General features: G+C 38.5%; 1 protein-coding gene across 19 annotated transcripts in view; it reads left to right on the top strand.

Moving 5' to 3' along the window:
• The window catches only part of LOC118529283 (uncharacterized), a 511,719-nt gene that overhangs the window by 242,284 nt on the left and 250,264 nt on the right, over positions 1-19,171 (top strand). For 12 of the 19 annotated variants that reach the window (XM_078055068.1, XM_078055065.1, XM_078055067.1 and 9 more), the window contains exon 3: positions 9,222-9,348. The exons of the other annotated variants lie outside the window; for them this stretch is intronic. In XM_078055068.1, the coding sequence (XP_077911194.1) occupies positions 9,222-9,348 (127 nt within the window). The remainder of the gene's footprint in view (positions 1-9,221; positions 9,349-19,171) is intronic. 19 annotated transcript variants of the gene reach the window in all.

The following is a 19,171-nucleotide window of genomic DNA, read 5'->3' on the forward strand; positions in this document are numbered from 1 at the left end:
GATTTTTAGCTCTTTTTATATGGAAAAGATCTGTTGTAGTACATTATTTCCATTAACTACAGTTGTTATACATTATCCTACTTTTAGTAAACAGTTGTAGATATTCAATTCGTGTTAGTATTTACACTGTTAGTGTACATTATAAGCTATCCTGTGTTCTGTTTTATGTAACTCTTTAGCAGTACCTTCTATGGTTGCCTTTGACGTGTATCTTGGCATTTGATTAGTCACATCCTTCTACATTCCTCAGTGAGGTTAGGTTAAGTTCTGTTTTCCACACAGCTAAATTAACCATCCAGCTGTTCTCGTATGACTTCATTTTAATTTTCTTCATAGCACTTTTTGTTTTCTGATGTATTTTTAATTTCTTTGGTTCATTTGTCTATCCCTCTATATTATACTATAACCTCCAGTGACAATCAATAGATGCATGAATATTTTTGTGAGTCTATGTTGGAGTCATAAATTCTAAATTAAATATAGAGACAACTATGCATATAGAAATTTAGATATATTTAAATATTTTCTTTTTATATATGTAATAACTATATATTTGTATAACTAAATATTTGTCAGTAGCAAGCAAATGCAATAGCTTTTCAAATGCTAATTAGTAAATGGATAATTTGATATTACTCTCTGAAATTTAAGACTTGTGAAACTCCTAACATGTTTGTTAAGTGTAAATATATTTTCACTTACTAACAGCTGTAATCAAGATAATAGGCTTTTCTGTAGTTATTACAAACAGCAATTACTTGGATCTGCAAGTTAAGCACAAAAGTGCAATTGCAGCAATAGCTTTTCCCTCCTTTTAATAAGAGCCCGTCTTGGATACATAACCGACGTTCATTTAAATTCATCTAGATTCAAAAACAATAGTCTAAGAGGAAACCAAGGTATAATGTTAAGTTTATTTTGCTTTTGGTAGAGCAGAATTGGGAAAATAAGGAAAAGAATAAGAGAGAAGTCTTTAGATTTCTGGCTTTTCAGTTATGAGTTTATTTTAGACCACTTTGCCTCTTTTACTTTTTCTTCCAGTGCTGATTGAAGATTTTTCTGTTCTGTTTTTGAATTCTGTGTTATCTATATTGTCGCTGAGGTGGATTTAACTGGCCAAGGCGGAGCCCTGTTTTGCCCCAGCTGTGCTTTTCCATGACCATTCCGATGTTAATACTGAATTACTAGTAAATTGGGCCTTTAGGAAGAAATTTAGTGCATGTGTGGAAAATTTGCAATTTGGGAAATTCTTCTCTTCTGTTCTCATATGTGAAATATATATGGAGAAATCAGGCTTTATATGGGCCTTTCAAAAACAACAATGAGAAAAGCAATATCAACATAAATTATAAGATAGTTAAGTTTATTTTCCACACTGATAATACATCTTAGGCATAAGGGAGATTCCTATATATTAGTAGTAGTACATAATTCACTTTTCCCTTTAAATGCACTTGGTTTTATAGCTTTATTTATCATTATGGAGACCTAGCTATATCCCTATTCTATTCTTTATCTACATTTGTATATATATACCTAATACACATAAATAATGTGTATATATGTACACATATTTACCTGAATATATATGCAGGATGTGTGTGTATATATATATATATGTGTGTGTGTGTGTGTATATATATATATATATATATATGTATATATATATGTATATACACATATGAGAATTTTTCAGGAACGAAAGTCCTAGTGTAATCAGATTGTTTACTTTTTTTGCCTCTAAAAAGTTAACTAAATTATGGGGAGAGGGACTCTGAATGGATTTTGTTTGTATGTTTAGGTTGTAGGTGCCTACCTCAGGACTGGAAATGAAGAGCAGCTCCACTTTCTCATAGATTTTGAGGTTATCCATTGTGAGGTTTTCAAAAAATTGAGGATTCAAAAAATTATCTAAAACTTTGACATACTAATATAGCATGCATTTTGAAGGAAAGGGGATCTAAACTATGAAAAGAAAAGAATTGTCAAACAAAAATCTTTATGTTGGGGTGCCTGGGTGGCTCAGTCATTAAGCATCGTTAAGCGTCTGCCTTCGGCTCAGGTCATGATCCCAGAGTCCTGGGATCGAGCCTCGCATCAGGCTCCCTACTCAGTGGGAAGCCTGCTTCTCCCTCTCCCACTCCCCCTGCTTGTGTTCCCTTTCTCGCTGTCTCTCTCTCTGTCAAATAAATAAAATCTTAAAAAAAAAAAACCTGTTATGTTTTCACTGTTTGAGGTAAAGAAACTAGCTTTTACAAATACTTTATTATCTCTGCTACATAATTACTTGCTTATACAAATAATTACCTTTGTTTCTATTCATTTTGAAAAATTTTATTTTTTAAATTTAAGCAATCTCAGATGACAAACTAAGGAAAACTCAAAATAGTGATAAATTTTGGGTTTGCTAAACTGCACTGAACCTTCAGAATGTCAGAGAAAGAGTAAGAAAAACAGAAAACAAGAAAAAAGAAAGCAAAGACAAAGGGAGAGTGCAGGAGAGAGAAAGAGGGAAGAGGGAGAGGCAGAAAGAATGAGAGAGAGACATAGAGACAGAGGGAAAAGTGCTCTCACGAAGAAAAGTATGAGAAGCACTGACGTATTCTTTCTTTTCAGGACTCCTAAGTAGTAGCATCAATAAGAATTTCCTGTGTTTGCTTGCAGAGTGTCAGAAGAGAGCTGTCGCTGTCAGAGTTTTATGTTTATTGGAGCAGAACAAAGGAATTTAGAGATTGGCCTGTTATATTAGAATCTCCAGTTATTCCATTAAGACAAGTGGTAACCTTTTAAGGAAACTTGTGATCATTTAGAAGCTGACATTTGATTTCCCTGTGTATCCAGTCTCTGCTATAACTTTCTGCCTCTAAACAAAGCAGTAAACAGTGTTCAACTTAAGGTTAGGGCACAGAAGAAGTGTCTGCCCTATTAAAATAAAGACTGCATCTCAAAAGTTGGCAGGCAGTACTGTTAGTTGCTGGGAAATTTATTGGGAGAAGATTGAAACTGCTTTTATGAATAGAACATTGAGGAAAGCAATATCAACAGAAATAAAATCTGTCATGGTCCTAATGTTTTTAATTGACAAATTAAATCAGGTTAAATCCCTGTGGGACTTTGGTCCAAGTCAGTACGTTGGATAGTCATGTCGAGGACCACCTTCTCCATTGATGTTTTTCCTTAATACTACTTTTCGACTACCAGTACTTCAGTGTTGGTCATATTTGAGTGTCCTCGTCAGATATAAATGTTGTTGGCTCTGTTCCTGTCTCCCTCTCCCTCGGCTCTCAAGGTCCTCTCTATTTCTCTATTTCCACTTAGACACTGATGACCCCTGACCTTGTAACTGAAGCCAGTCCCTGACCTGGGCTCTGGATCCCTTCCCCTCCTGCCTCCTTGTTTTAAAAATTTCTTTTTACCCTACTTCTTCCTACTGGTCTATCTGATGATGTCTTCTTCCTAGCATACTTTCTTTAAACTTGTCGATTATACTATATTTGTATTTCCTACTCCCTCTTCAATGACTACCTTGTATTTTGACAGCTACCAGGCCTCTTGGGTGTGATACCGGGGCAGGTCGCAATGGCGCCCGGCACTTGGGGTTTGATGATCTGTGGTGGCTATGTTGAAATTCTTAACAATTTTATCTTTGAATGGGTGCTTTGTAAATCTGATGAGATAGTGGAGCATGCTTGGGACAATGGATTATCCTTTCGGGGCTTGGATGTTTGAGTCTTGCGTGAGCTTGCCTCCCAGTCTTTCTGTCTCCCTGGGAGGTGTTCTCATCAGCTGGCTCTGCCACTCTGCATTGGGACCACTGTCACTCTGCCCCAGGGGGCAGTCAGGTTGGTTGTGGGGGAGGAGAGGGGCTGCATTTGCTGTTGCCCTCCATCCCTAGTGGTCACCTGGCCATGAACACGGAGGGGGGGGTAAGGCGGCAGCTATTCTCCCCCTGCAGGCAGCACCGCTGTGGGTGAGTTGGGGTGGGGGGTGGGGTGACATGGTAGGGGCCTCTTGCTAACCCCCATCTAGGTATGTAGCTCATGCCTGCATGGAGAATGCATTTCCTTGGGGGTCCCTGGTCCAACATGTGTTGGGGCATGGAAAGGAGATAGACTTCACTGCCCTGGCCTGCTTGCATATTCATTTTGCACTGAGCCCTGCAAATTATGTAGCCAGCCCTGATTGGTAGCTGTTCTCTCTAATGTCACTGCAAAACTCAGTGGATGTTCACCAGTGCTTATCCTCCCTAACTCCTCTGGTGTTGGCCACCTTGGCCAGGATTACTCCTTTCTCTTCAACCCCTCTCTTCTTTCTCCTTCAGTTGCCACCACACGTCCTTGGTTTTCCTCTTATCTCTTCTTGTCAATCCGCTTTGCAGGATTCTCTTCCTTAGTTCTTGTTTACTGTTAGTGCTTTTGGGGAGGGGGTGGGTGAGGGAGGGGTAGGTTTGAGGGTTTCTGCCTTCTCATTCACACATTCCCTTGTCATAGCTTTCATTCCACTGTGCGCTGACTGCCCTGCCTGTTCACATCTTCCCCTCAGACCTGAGCTTCAGCCCTGGCTATACCTGTGACCGCATCTGACTTTTGAGCTTCCAAAAGTTCTTCTCAGCTAGCTGACAAGTTAATCTTTGCTAATAACAGCTGCTGCTTATTGAGCACCTCCTAAAAGTTAGTATTCTTGTTTATAACTTTATTTCTAGGACTCCCAATTTTGCTTCAAGGTAAGAATTATCATATACATTTTATAGATGAAGAAGCAGGCTCAGAGAGCTTAAGAAACCATCCTGAGGTCCCACAACTGCTACATTACTCAAATTAATGAGCTATTTTGTTACCTCTTCTAGGTAAAAATAGTAATAAGCATTGGTTATGTGCCAGACACTGTGTTCTAATGGCGCTACATATATTAACTCCTTTTATCAACAATCATATGGGATAGATACTGTAATGGAGAACTGTGAAACTGAGGCACAGAAGGGCTTAGTAAGTGAGGTCACACCGGCAGTAGGAGGAAGAGAGCCAGGATTTCAACCAAATCCGTCAGCCCCCAAACTGTAGGCTGTAGCCATCACATGTGCTGCCTTTCCAGCTCTGTTCTGGCACTACCCGACTCTGAGGAGTTTGGAAGGTGGCCTCTCCGTATCTCACACATTCTACATTTTAAACAGTGGTCATAGTATACTCGGACACTATCTTCACTGGGAAAACATCTGGGCAAATGCCAAAGGCATGAGATTTCTCTAGATGAAACATGCCAGATGTTAATCTTAAACATAATTTAAAAATCTTGTTTAGCTTTCTGTAGTTCATTTCTCCTGTTGTCCTATCATATGGTCCTAAATTAGTCTTTTAAAGTTCGAATTAGCCATAGTTATATGGCAATAATAGAATACCTAAAATGCTGAGACAAGTAACTATGGAGGCAACATTTAAAACTGTGTAATTAATTCATTTATAAAATATTTACTGAGTGTCTGCTATGTACCAGGTAGTACTAGGTTTTGGGAAGACCATAGTGAACAAGACATACTTTCTATCCATAGAGGCTTCATTCTCACAGGGGAGACAGGAAAACACTGAGGCTTTAAGTCCATAGAGCACATGGAGAGCAGGATCTACAGAAATCCCTAGGCAGGAGGAAACAAACAGGTCTGCTGAGGCCAGGAACATAAACTGCCTCAGACAAAGTCTGTCCACAGTAGACTTGACTTTAAATCGTAACTGCATACTATTAACCTCTCAATGCTTCACCTTCCTCATCTACAAAATGGGTTTTTGCCTCATTGCCCTACAAAAGGGATTAAATGAGCTAAGCTATTTAGCGTGTGCGGCATAGTGAGCAGTCACTAAATGTTAACCAACATGACTACTATTATAATTGCCATCATTAGAGCTGAGGCTGAGCTCAGAAAAGGCAAAAGTGTCTTTTATTAAGCAGCATATTATCCTAAACTGCTCCCACGCACACAAAGGCTTCAGTCAAGTCGGAGCTCACAGCACTCAGGGACAGGTTAAAGTCGGAGCTCACAGCACTCAGGGACAGGTTAAAGTCGGAGCTCACGGCACTCAGGGACAGGTTAAAGTCGGAGCTCACAGCACTCAGGGACAGGTTAAAGGAGCTGTGGAGCCTGCCAAGGCGCACTCGGCCTCTCTCGAAGCAGAAGACAGAGGAGTGAGTTTGTTGCTGTGAGAAGATCACTTAATAACTGCAACAAGTCCTTTGCTGGCTTTAGTGATAGTCCCGCGGATGTGCCCAAGTCCCTCTATAGATGTGTGCCTGCTCTTCTGCGGGGCTGGCTGCCTGCATAATTGCTGAGCTGAGCACTTTGGTTCTTTGGTGTTGAATACTTTTGGAGGACAACTTTGTGAAATTCGTCTCCTGGAGATGCTGCATCTACTTGTATTTTTCATCACATTCAAATGGGACAGCCACTTCAAACTGCAGATGTACATTTTATGTGTTTCAGAATACAGAGTCTTTTTCTTTTCAATATATCTGACATAATCGCTCAAACTTCTGGTCATCATCTTAGTTTCTCCTCTATCTGCAATCTTCACATCTAATCCAGTATACATTAATCTCACATCTGTCTATCTATCTATCATCTATTTATCTATCACTTGTAAGGGCCAAAACAAATTAAAAATAAGAAGTTTAATTGCCTTTGTTGAAAATAAGGGAAGAGACTGACCATCTCCCCACCTCCCTTAGAGCGATCACTTTAGAAAACTTGTAAATTCTTTCTGTCTCTTTGAAATGTATATACATCTTTTTAACAGAGAGTCTCTTCACAGATTTATGATCCAGGAATGTCTTTCTCAAAGACTTGGGAGCCATGTCTTTGAAATGTAAACAGCAAGGGAGCTAGTGCCCCTGTCTCCCAGGGTCTGGGGGAGAGTAGGAGTCCGACTTGGCAGAGCCTCACTGCAAGGTGCAAAGCTATCTCCTTCCTGACGATGTGAGAAGTTTCTTTTTCCTGTGGATAAAGCCAATTAGCAAACATGTATGACCACCACGGTTACCAGGTTAATGTAGGATGAACTGTGTGTGACAAATGGTGCTGTCAAGGCTCTTACCTGAGGACTGATCATTGCTAATATTGAGAACCTGTATGGAATAGGTTGTGTCTGCTCAGCTCTATAAAAGGGTGAGGTTGCGTTCCATCGCACTCTCTTAGCAGGTTGCCTGTGGTGAACATAACAGTCTGGCTTAATGCTTATTCGGTAACCAAAGTGTTTTTTTTCTTTCCTACCTTCATGGAGAGATTTTTCTGGGTTGGGAAGAGATTTTATTTTTAAATACATTTCTCTATTTACCTGTCTCTTTCTCTCTTTCCATTTCTGTCATATCACCTTATTTGCCATATTTACTTGCCTACAGTATTTCTCTACTTGCTTATATTCTTGCTTCCTCCACACAGTCAGCCATATGAACCTTAAAAAATGGAGCTCAGGGGGTATCCGGGTTGAGCACTTGACTCTTGGTTTCAGCTCACATCGTGATCTCAGGGTGGTGAGATCGAGCCCCACATTGCGTTCCATGCTGAGCACAGAATCTGATAAGACTCTCTCTCTCTCCCTCTGCCCCTCCCCTCTGTGTGCACATGCTCTCTCTCTCCAAAATAAATAAATAAATGAATGAATAAATAAATAAATAAATAAATAATAAATCTTTTAGAAAATGGAGTTCAGGATATGCATTCTTCTTGCTAAAATCCTTCAATGGCTCCCATTGTGGCTCAAATGAAATCCAAAGTCCAATAAGCCCTTACTGATCTGGCTCTTTTCCAACTCACCCATCACAGCTCCTGTCTTTCTCCTATTTGCACATTATATTCCAGCCATGCTTGCCTTTTATTTCAATTCCCTAAGTGTATCAAGCTCTTTCCTCATCCAGGGCTTTTCCACATGCCATTCACTTGGCCTGGAATACTCTTTCCCTCACTCCCTACGGTTTATTACTTAGCACATCTTAACCTAAATGTCCCCTCCACAGAGAGGCCATTCTTCACCCAATCTAAGCAGGTTGCTCTTATTATTTATAACATTATTTTCTTTTTATCATCAGAGGGCTTATCACCATTCACAACAATGTATTTATTTGCTTGGTGTTTGTCACACAAAGACAGGGACTGTGCATCCCCACCCCCATCATTGTAAACCCAGTGCCACCAAGGCATCTGAAACATGGCATAATCCCACAGCTGTTAAACATGTGGATCTCCACTGAAGTTCATTTCAAAGAGAAATATCTCTGTATTTTCCCTTTTTCCTGTTTATGCTTTCTCCTGTTGGAGGGCTGGACTGACACTGAAGAGATGCATTTGGAACATTAAACTTGCCAGGGAGTATAACAGTTTCAGTGCTTAAAAGCCTATGAATCCCAGTTGAGTGCTTTCTGTTTTTTTTTTTACTAGCACTGTTAGTTAAATTATAGATCTAAAGGGCGAGGTCCACAGCACTGCCATACTTGGTGGCATGCTGGGAAGACTAGGAGCTCCACAGGAGTGAAAAGAGCTCTCCTCCATCTGTTAGCCCATTGAGATGCTTTTCAGCTTGCATTAAAAGTCAGTATTGTACTGAACAGAATGAAGGATTGGGAGGTGTGGCAGGGCTCCCGCTTCAGTAAGATAGATGGTGGTGCTGGGTTTTGCTGTGGGTATGGCTGAAGAAAGTGCTGAGCCACAACAGGTCAATGAGGACAGTGTGGGTCACTGATGCACATTTTACTGCAGAAGTTCAAGAAAGAGTGATTTTAACAAAATAGAGGCCAACTTTGTGAAGCATGTAACCTTGCAAACAAGATTACTAGTAGGTAAGTAGGTTTGTGAGTTTTTTGGTAAGTGTTTTATATTTTGTGTTATTGATTTATTTTTCACTCTAGTGGCTTCAAAACATTGGTTGCTGGTTTTATTTCTCAAATGCCCTTACCAAACACATTGATGAGCCTTAATCGTATTATTGATGACAGTGGAGGATCTTGCTACACAGTTTTATTAATGAGGTACAGAATACCTTAAATAATACGATTTAAATAGAGACACCATCTACCTCCTCCCTGCACCCCCAAGGACTGAGTAGGAAAGATGCTGGGAGCAAATAAGTTCGTCTTCATGCACAGAACACAAAGTTGGTCCCCGTTTGTGATCGATATTTAGTTTTGATTAATTAAAGGCCAGAACTTTGGCTCTGGCTCAAGGCAGTTTGTGCTTGCTCCAGATCGGCTGTGGAGCATCAGACTCTCCTTGGTCTGTGGTTCGGACCACGGCCACTCTGCTTCTGTGCAGCCTGCCAGGCCTACTGCCCTTTGTTCCAGAGCCCCCACTCTCCAGGTCAATAATACAAGGTGAGCCAAGTGTTTCTGGAATTACTTTCTCACTCAACTTTTCCATCTCTGAAAATGCAGTTGCAGCAGTTATGGTCATTGACCCACAGAGCGAAAAGTATCAAATGCTATCAGCAGCTGCCTGTCTTCCTGCTTAGCTCCTCTCTATAGACAGAAGAGATTTCATGTCAAGTTCACCCATTGTTAAGAACAGAAGAGTCAGTGATTTCCCAAGAGTTTCTTCAGAAAACTGAATTTCATCCCAAGTCTGAATCCTTGGGCTTGAGTCCCTGCCTGCAGATCAAAGGAAGCAAGATTAAGGAAGCAAGATTTAAACAACTGAGTCTCCTAATAAACTGTTACTATCAATCTTTTGTTTGACCTCTGTCTGCCTAAGATTGGAAACATCTGTTGCTTTTATTGTATTATTTTATTTTATTTTAATTTTATTTTTATACCCTGCTGCTTTTAAAACCCTTTTATATCACAATTTTTTTTTTTTTTTTAATCACAATTGTCAGGATTTCTGAATGTGTGCTGCATTAGAATTGTCTAGGGACTTTTAGGATCCTTCCTGGCCTATTTCCACTTACCAAGTTAGATTCATGGGACTGAGGCCTAGGAATTTTCATTTCTAGCAAGCTCTCACAAATATTTCTATACTCATGAATGAACATTTGAAACTTCCTGAGGCACATGGCACATGGTAGACGCCCCCACAATAGCAACTGTTAATATCTTAACCCATCGACATGAAAATTCATCAGAAATAGGATTAAAATGACCATTGCCTTATTCAGTGCATCATGCAGAGAATTTTTGCTTATGAGTATGCTCTCTCTAAACAAGACAGCCAACTCACTGTCCTGAAATGAATGATATGTTAATAAGGGCAAGAAACACGTTCATCGTCACAGCTTTGTTGATTTTTGTAGATACTGAAGATATACCTAAGTTCATGGTTAATGTTACCAAGAAATGATATAATGTAATGTGGGGTAGAGATTATTTGGTGGCAGAATTTATTTGTAACGTTTTATATAATACTCCAGTCTTCTTTTTATAGAGTCACTAAGGATTTAAATCACTTAAATTGTTCAGTTATAATTTACTCCCTTCAAAAGAGGAAATTATATGTTGTAGAAGCTATTCATACTTGGATTTGGGGATCATAAAATATCTTAGAGATATTTATCATGGTATGTGTGGGGGGCTTTAACAACATCTCCTTAATCACTTTGCATAGGAAGTATCAGCATATTTGAATAAAGTGGAAATAAGACCTGGTTCTTCCTCCTTGATGTGGGTTATAAATACTGTGATGCTTATGCTGATAGAAGGCAGAGCATGGTGACATTGTGGAGAGTAATCTTGGGGTTCCTGAAGTTTTAAGACATAGTACTTTAAATAATTTCTGAGGGGAAGTTCCATCATTTGACATTTGCCATAATTGCTGAAATTTTCAAACTGCTGTTCATGCAGATCAGTTTGCTGAGCTATTACCAGTGCCCCATTCCTAGAGAAACTTCTTACCTTCTGAACCATCTCTTATTGGATCCTGGAAGATAAGTCCAAAAGGATCATAGCAGTTTGTGAGTCAATGTTGCTGGGCTAAGGAACTTCTTGCCTTGGAAGGCTTTCCTTGTATTACTTAGAGTCGGAGGCTCTGGGCCCAGTGCTTGCCTGGTACCACGTTGCTGTGTGCTCTGAAACCAGCCACACAAAGCTGGAGGGAGCTTGTAGAGGACTTTCAGTCCATTCATTTATCTTCTGTCTGTCCCCTGCATAGAACTGATGCCTTCTTTCCTAGTCACTTTCATATTCTTATGTTGTCTTACACAGGACAGACTTCAGGTGGGTGTGTAAAAATGAAGATAGCAAATCTTATTTATGGATGCATATTGTATAGGTTGAAGAAAAATTACATGGTACAAGAAAGTGACAAGAGCAGAACTTGGTTTTATTGGGGGTTCGAGACTGTTCTTTTTGCTTTGTCCGTGTGTAAACTAATGTGTACTTGGAAACGAGTGGAAGGTTCTCTCCAGAGAAAAAGAGAAGGAAAGAGAGAGAGAGAAAAAAAAAAAAAAAACCAAAATGTTTAGAGTCATTTTCTGTTTGTTCCCAAGTAGGATGAATAGAAGAGACCCTTGCCTTATACATGAGGAAGACTTAGAACTTCTTCGTGAGAATAACACATTATTAAACCTTTGTTTCCTGGATCAGTCCTCTACCTCCTATAGTATTTTAATCATTGGATTTCGTCTGTTTGAAGATTGGTTAGTAGTGGATGAAAAGCAGAAAGCATCCATTCTGGGAAAGGGGGAAAGTGTACATCAGAACCACAAGTTTTGTATTTAAAGAGAAAAAAAAGAATAAGGAATGGCTGTACTTTCACTTTAATCCAAAATACTGAGCTGCATTGTAGAAAATTCTTATATAGATATTTCTAATTCATTGCTTTATTTTAAATCCTCCTATAAGAGGTCAAAGTGACCACATTTCCCCCCATGGTTCACTGGGGTTTATTAGCGAGTGGAGAGGGAGGCCAGGAATCCCCAGGCCACCCACATTGCTCCTGGCATGTGAAGATCCTGCCTGGCTTCCTCCGGTCCTTTTGGACAGAGGCTGCCGTGCAGGCAGTAGCCTCGAGGGGAGCGGGTAGGAGTTGGGGGGTGCCTTCTGGCAGTCCCCCTCAGAGGATGATCTGGTTGGTGAAGTTGCGGCTCAGCTCCTTGTGTGGCAAAACAATCGAGGTCAGGATGAACACTCCGCAGGCATCAGAACGCAGCCTCCTAGGATGGTGATGGCAGGCAGCAGCTTCCCCTCCTTGAAGAGGCTCTCACTGTCTCACTGTCAACTAGTCTGGGGTCTGGGAGGGCTGCCCTGGGGGAGAAGAGTCGTATTCTGGCCTCACTCCGGGCAAGAGACGGTGGTGGTCAGGACAGGATGGGCAGAAGGGACGGAGCCACGCTGATGGGCTTGAAAGATGCGTAGGAGGTCCCACCGGCCCTGGCACCGAGCATGTGCTCGGGGGTGTCACGCGGTGCTCGCGGCAGCCGCTGAGGCTCAGGATGCCAGTGGTAACGTGTATGGTGCTGAGCAGCTCCGAGCTGCACACGTGGCTATTCTCTTACTAATATCAATCTCTCAAAGGATAATTTTGATACATTCTTATACATGAAGACTTTCTCTCCTCCAGGAGTAAGGATGGGTAGAGACTGAAGGAATGAAGGAAACAAAACAGTAGACTGATTGTTCCATTAAGATGGGGGAGAATGGGGCCAGACCAATGTGTGAAAAGGCACAGAACCTGGTTCTGCCACATGTATAAAGCACCCACACTCAAGAGATAGTTTAAAACAGACAAACAAAAAAGCTCATCTCATACCCGTTTTTTCCATTTATATCATATATTAACAAAATATCTAATTAAACCAAATTTCTATTAAAGTATTAAAACATATATAGTGGGGAATGGAAGGGACAGACTCAAAGAAATCTTTAATCTGTACAGGTTCAAGCTACTGGGGGAGACATTTAAATGTATTGAGTCATACAACAGTGAATCATTATTATGTTCATATAGGAAATTTCTATCTTTTATTATTAACTCTCGATTACCAAAAAATAGGTGCCGTTAATTTTGTTCTAAATTTTATTTAATTAGGATATTCAGTTTTATATATGCTTAACCTTTAAATTTTACAACTAATTTAGTATATTTTTCTTTGCAGGACTCAGAGAGCCAATTTTCTGAGCAATATTTGTTGAGTATCATAAATCCTAGCATAATAAGACGAAGGCCCCTTGTATAAATTAATTATGTGTGGTCTGTACCATTTTTAAAAATAAAATGCTTCCCTTCACTCTTAAATTTTTTTTCTTTTTTCCTTTTAAAAAATGTTCAGTAACACACCATTATACAATTAAGGAAATTATTTCTTGGACAGTCAGGGGAAGTGGCAGAAGATAAAGACTGTAGTGTGATAAAGGAGTATAAATTACCCCAGGAACATCAGAAAAGATTAAAAAAAAACTAGTGAGGTATTATATCCATAGCTCTTCACCATAGTTCCCAAACACTGTTGTGAGGCCTTTGTCTCTTCTTTTTTTTTCTTTCTAGTTTTATTGAGATATAATTGACATATAACATTGTACTAGTTTAAGGTGTACAACAATGATTTGATATCTGTATACACTGCAAAATGATTACCACAATAAGTTTAGTTAACATCCATCACCTCACGTGGTTACAAATTCTTTGTGATGAGAACTTTTAAAAATCTAGTCCCTTAGCAATTTTCAAATGTATAATACAGTATTGTTAACTATAGTCACCATGCCATACATTATATCCTCAGAATTTATTTATTGATAACTGGAAGTTTATGTCTCTCTCTTCTTGAGTACTCTTCTTGCCCCAACCTACCTTTATCTTGCCCCTGAAGACTAAAATTTCCAAAAGAGGCATTCTTAACAAAGCAGTGTTTTTTTTTTTTTTTTGAAGATTTTATTTATTCGACAGAGAGAGACACAGTGAGAGAGGGAACACAAGCAGGGGGAGTGGGAGAGGGAGAAGCAGGCTCCCCGCAGAGCAGGGAGCCCGATGCGGGGCTTGATCCCAGGACTCTGGGATCATGACCTGAGCTGAAGGCAGACGCTTAACGACTGAGCCACCCAGGCGTCCCCAAAGCAGTGTGTTTTATAATGATTGAGACTTCACTTAAATACAGAGAATCTATGCTTATTCCTTTACCTAGTAAAGGAAATGTGACATGAACTCCCCAGTAGTTTCTGCAACAACTGTTTGGGAATTCTTTATGTTTCCCTAATGAGATGGGAAAACAAAATTTCTGGGTAAGAGATTATAAAATTGACAGGATCATAAAAATATAGGTAAGTATTACTCTTGAGGGTTCTTATAAAGAATAATAAAACCGTAACTTATAGAGACTGTTATAGTGGCATTTAGATATTTAGTGAGCATCAACTATATGGCAAGCACCATGATAGATGCTCCATATAGAAAGGTGAGGAAATTGTTCCCATCTATGAGAAGCTCATATGAAGCTAAAAAGGCGGGTATTAAAAAGAAACAATTAGATTAAAATGTGGCACCTGTTCTAACAGTGACCTGGATAAAATGATGAAAGAATAGGTTTTAAAAGTGCTTATTTATAGTCAGGTGGTAGCTTAGACGTTGAGGATGCCTGGATTAGTGCATATCTGCTATGAAACAGGGCCCATCAAACAGTATATGAGGCACTTCAGAGGAATTCTGCATAGGAAATGACAGGGGAAGGTCAAAGATGTTTATATGCTGGCTCATGCAGGATCATTTATCAGACCATCCAATAATAAACATGTTGGGCAGAGTGTGAAATGCTAAGGAACTATGTTAACTCTGATCTAAAGAGAGTTTGGGGGAGACAGAATCTGACAAATGAACTGCAGTTCAGCAGCATATATCCTTTAAGAAAATACTGAAGTGGAAATTCCACTAATGTTTCTTGCAGCAAGAGTGAATACTTCCTTCAGATTGCAAGCACCACTCAACTGAATTTGGATCCCAGCTCTGCTGCTTATTTTCTCTGCAACTTGGTCAGATCCTCAGTTTCCTTGCCTTTATACACCACCCTCATAGAGCACATAGGGCTTTTGGTGGGGATTAATTCTTGCACAAATTTATTGGGCATTATGTTAAATGTTTTTCATATTTATTTAACACAATCTTCAATAACTTCAATATATTATATCCTCATTTGGCAGGAGAGTAAATCAAAGTAATTATCCCAAGAACACATGGCTGTAAGTTGTAGAGCCCAGAATGGAATCCTGATCTCTCTCACTCCAAAATCCGAGCTGATATAAACTATGTTCTCATTTGACAGATGGATCAACACATGAAGGCACTCAAAAAATGTCATTTCTGTTTAGTTAATTAATCAACAATTTTTTGGTACCAACTTTATCTAGCATTCCATTCAAAGACAAAGTAAAGAATTTATCAATAGAGATTTCAGTAAGATAAAAAATGATATAATCTGCTATTTGTCAAAATAGGTAATGATAAAGATCAGACCTCATGTCCCATGGAAATAATCTGCTAATACTTAAAAATTTCATTGATGGTTATAACCATCAAGAAGACAACTTAAGGAATAATTTTCAACTCTAAAATCTAAGTTATACAACATTATGGTATTCTATGGACATATAGCTATAAATATATTAATTAAAAGATTAGAATTCTGAAGATAAATTTTAGAAAGAGTACAAAGTTTCTATATATTGATATATAACAACTTTTATATATATATCTATCTGCCATTATATCATATTTGTATCTATATCTGCCATTTTATCAATCTGTCTTGAGATATATATATGTATATATATATGTATATATATGTGTATATATATATATACACACACACCAAGATGATATCAGAATTATTATGCAGGAAAAATAGTTAATACCTGATAACCATTTCAGAGTTTAAATTCAGAGTTTAAAATAATAATGCTCATTAAGAAAGACTTTAAGGGCTATAGGGGAAGGATAATTAGGGGTGGGTTAGCTGAATAATGATTGAAAGAGTGGTTTAACAAGCCAGTGCTGTACGAAAGCATGAAGATGTAAAATTAGCCCTGGATATGCAGATAATTACAATTTGTTATTACTAGAACATGAAGAATAAGGCAGTGTTATTGGGAAGTCACTTGGAGAGGTGGAGAGGCAGAGAGGCTATTGTGATTTTATTGAAGATTTGCTCTGCTGAATTGTTTTTATTGCACAGGTTTTTGCAGTAGCAAAAAGGGAGAGAAATATATAGCAGTATGGCCACAGAAGCATTAGCACTGATGCTGGGAATCTACTGGGACGGTATAGACTGAAATGGGATGAATGTAGAAAAAGAGATCAGAAGACAAAAAAAGAAGATACAGATCAGCATTAGGTTTGTCTGTATCTCAAAAACTTCTGGTTAAGATCTTTGCTCCCTATTGAGGAGGGACTGATGATTAACACAAGCTTCACTCATGTTATGAGTCTATGTATTTTAAATTATATATATGCATGTATTTATATCTATACCTAATCTGTACTTAACTGTAAATGTTTAATTGTAAATTTACTCAATCCATTTATTTGGTCTTCATAAATACACAAGTTACATTTTATTTGAGTAATGAAACATGTGCTAAGCATCTACTATATTTGAGGCTCTATATTAAGAGCTCGATTTACAAAGATGGATAAAACATTGATCTTGGCACTTTAAGTACCAGTGAGCGGTGAATGAACTAGGTGAATACAAATGATGATTGTAAATGTAATTGCCCTTCTCATTTCTAAAGCAAGTTGTCTTATTTCTTACCTTTCTAGACCTTCCTGTCCTCATTCATGGCTTTCATGCCCTTAAGGTTTTAGGAATCCCCAGCCCTGTGAGAGAGGTACATTTCTTTACCCATCAGCTCTGCAGGACCATACTGGGAAGATGATCCCCTGGTCTTTCAATGAAAAGAAGATCAGACAAATAGTCCTGCCTTTAAACTTATTTAACACTCCCAAATAATGAGGACATGGGCTTTTGATAAAAATCCCTTATTATGTTTACCATGAATTCCCTAAACTCTACCTCAACATAAATTATACTGCGTATTCTCAGGTTTATAATCATGTGGAATCTATTTGTAACTTGCTCAAATGAGATTAAAGAAGGGAATTATGTACTCAAATCCTAGACTAAATAAATCTAGGCAAATATTTTTCACTTCTTTTAATAATTTGCAACATAGCTAACATGAATCAATTTTAATTGGAGAATTGAAATAATAAAACAGTTAGCAAAGTCAGCTGTTTAAGAATCAGACATATTAGTTTTTTCTGCCTCTTGCTGCATTGCTTTTTAAAGTATTGGAAGATTCCATGATTATATTTAAAAATGTGTTTTTTAACAAGCAAATAAACAGTGATATCCAGTTAAAATATGGGTTATTTGTGATTAGATTATTTAAACAGAAAACTGGTATTTATTTTTTGTTGTTAATACTTTATTATTATTTTTTTTAAGATTTTATTTATTTGACAGAGAGAGACACAGTGAGAGAGGGAACACAAGCAGGGGGAGTGGGAGAGGGAGAAGCAGGCTTCCCGCTGAGCAGAGAGCCCGATGCGGGGCTTGATCCCAGGACCCTGGGATCATGACCTGAGCCGAAGGCAGACGCTTAACAACTGAGCCACCCAGGCGCCCCAGAAAACTGATATTTAGATTTTTCATCATAACGTTAAGAAATACTATGTATATACTGAAAATATTTGTTAGTTTGAAAATCAAAGTAAAGCCATTTCAGAAGAAAACAATGTTATATAATATGATTGGAAAAAAAACCCTTCTCTGACAAAGGTTGTATTTTTCCTATTCACAGGGGAAAACACTAATATGGTTCATCCCAAAGCTTATGACAAATTGATTTTTTTTATTATGATGATAAAAACCACATGAAATCTGCCTCTTAACAAATTTTCAAGTGTACAGTGTACTCTAATAACTTGAGGTAGAATACAGTGCATCTATTTATTCTCAGGCTTTGCTGCAGAATTATATTAACATGGTAAACTTCCTGGCGAAGATACCCAACTGATCTATCCTTCTAAAAATATTCTATTTTATTTTAGAAAATATTCCAGGAAAGCTTTATTCTCAAATTCTTCCAAAGCAATCACTTCTTCATTAGTGATTAACCTCCCCACATATAGCTCTTTTTAATTTCAACCAAAATAATAGTATTTTACTTGAAATTTCTCCATAGCAATTTAGCGACTGTCACAGCTAATATTAATCATTTAAAAACTTTTAATAAAATAACAGAAGAAGATGGTCATCACTGCAATGGCATATGTCACAGGAAGCAAAGTGGACCCATCTTACCAACTAGGCTGTGTATACCAATTGCAGATTTTTTTTTTCTTTTTACTATGATCAGTTTCCTGATTAATCATGCTAAAATCCTAATTCTCTGTGCTATGTCTCTCCTCAAAAATATGCAAAGACTCTCCTTTGATTATTGGACATATCCAAAGTCCTTTGTGTGGCATTTAATACTTTCTGAAGCCTCGTTCCAACTTAGCTTTCCTGCCAAGCCTCACCACCTAGGGACAAAACATAAATGTTTGTCTCTGGTAGCACATCACAGAAGGCAGGGATTGGAGAGAGTTGAAACTTAGTTCAAGATTCACACAGCAGGACAGGAGAGAGATGGGAAATAGAGCCTGAACTAGGGATTGCTCTGAGATGGGGCAGCCAGACAGCCTCAGAAGATGCCTAGCCATCTCAGTTGTAATGCTGGAGCCAGGGTGGAACGTTTAACCAGATAGGATCTCTGTGTAGGGAATCCAGTAGTTGGTACCAGAGACCACAGGGTGAGGGATGAGAAGTGGTTTATGCCAGTAGTTTGAGAACAGTATCAGGTTCTAATCCACAGAAGAAATGGTGGAGAAAATAGATGATCAGAAATAAGAAGAGGCAAGAGATGCTCCCAAAAGGGGTAAAGAAACAGGTACTAGGTTTTATCTGAAGGTAGGGTCCAGAATCTGACTGGTAGAGACAAAGCAGCAATAGTATAGGAGTCTGGTGGATTTGGTGTCTGGTTTTGAGGATGACTTACTTTTAAGTCTCATCAGATGAAAGGATTGAGATTGTTGATGTACTTTTTTTTATGGTTAATTTTAATTTTATTGTTTGAATTTTTTTATTTTATTACGTTATGTTAATGACCATACATTACATCATTAGTTTTTGATGTGGTGTTCCATGATTCATTGTTTGCGTATAACACCCAG

Source organism: Halichoerus grypus, chromosome 9 (assembly GCF_964656455.1).
Source record: "Halichoerus grypus chromosome 9, mHalGry1.hap1.1, whole genome shotgun sequence".
In the NCBI taxonomy this organism is placed as follows: domain Eukaryota; kingdom Metazoa; phylum Chordata; class Mammalia; order Carnivora; family Phocidae; genus Halichoerus; species Halichoerus grypus.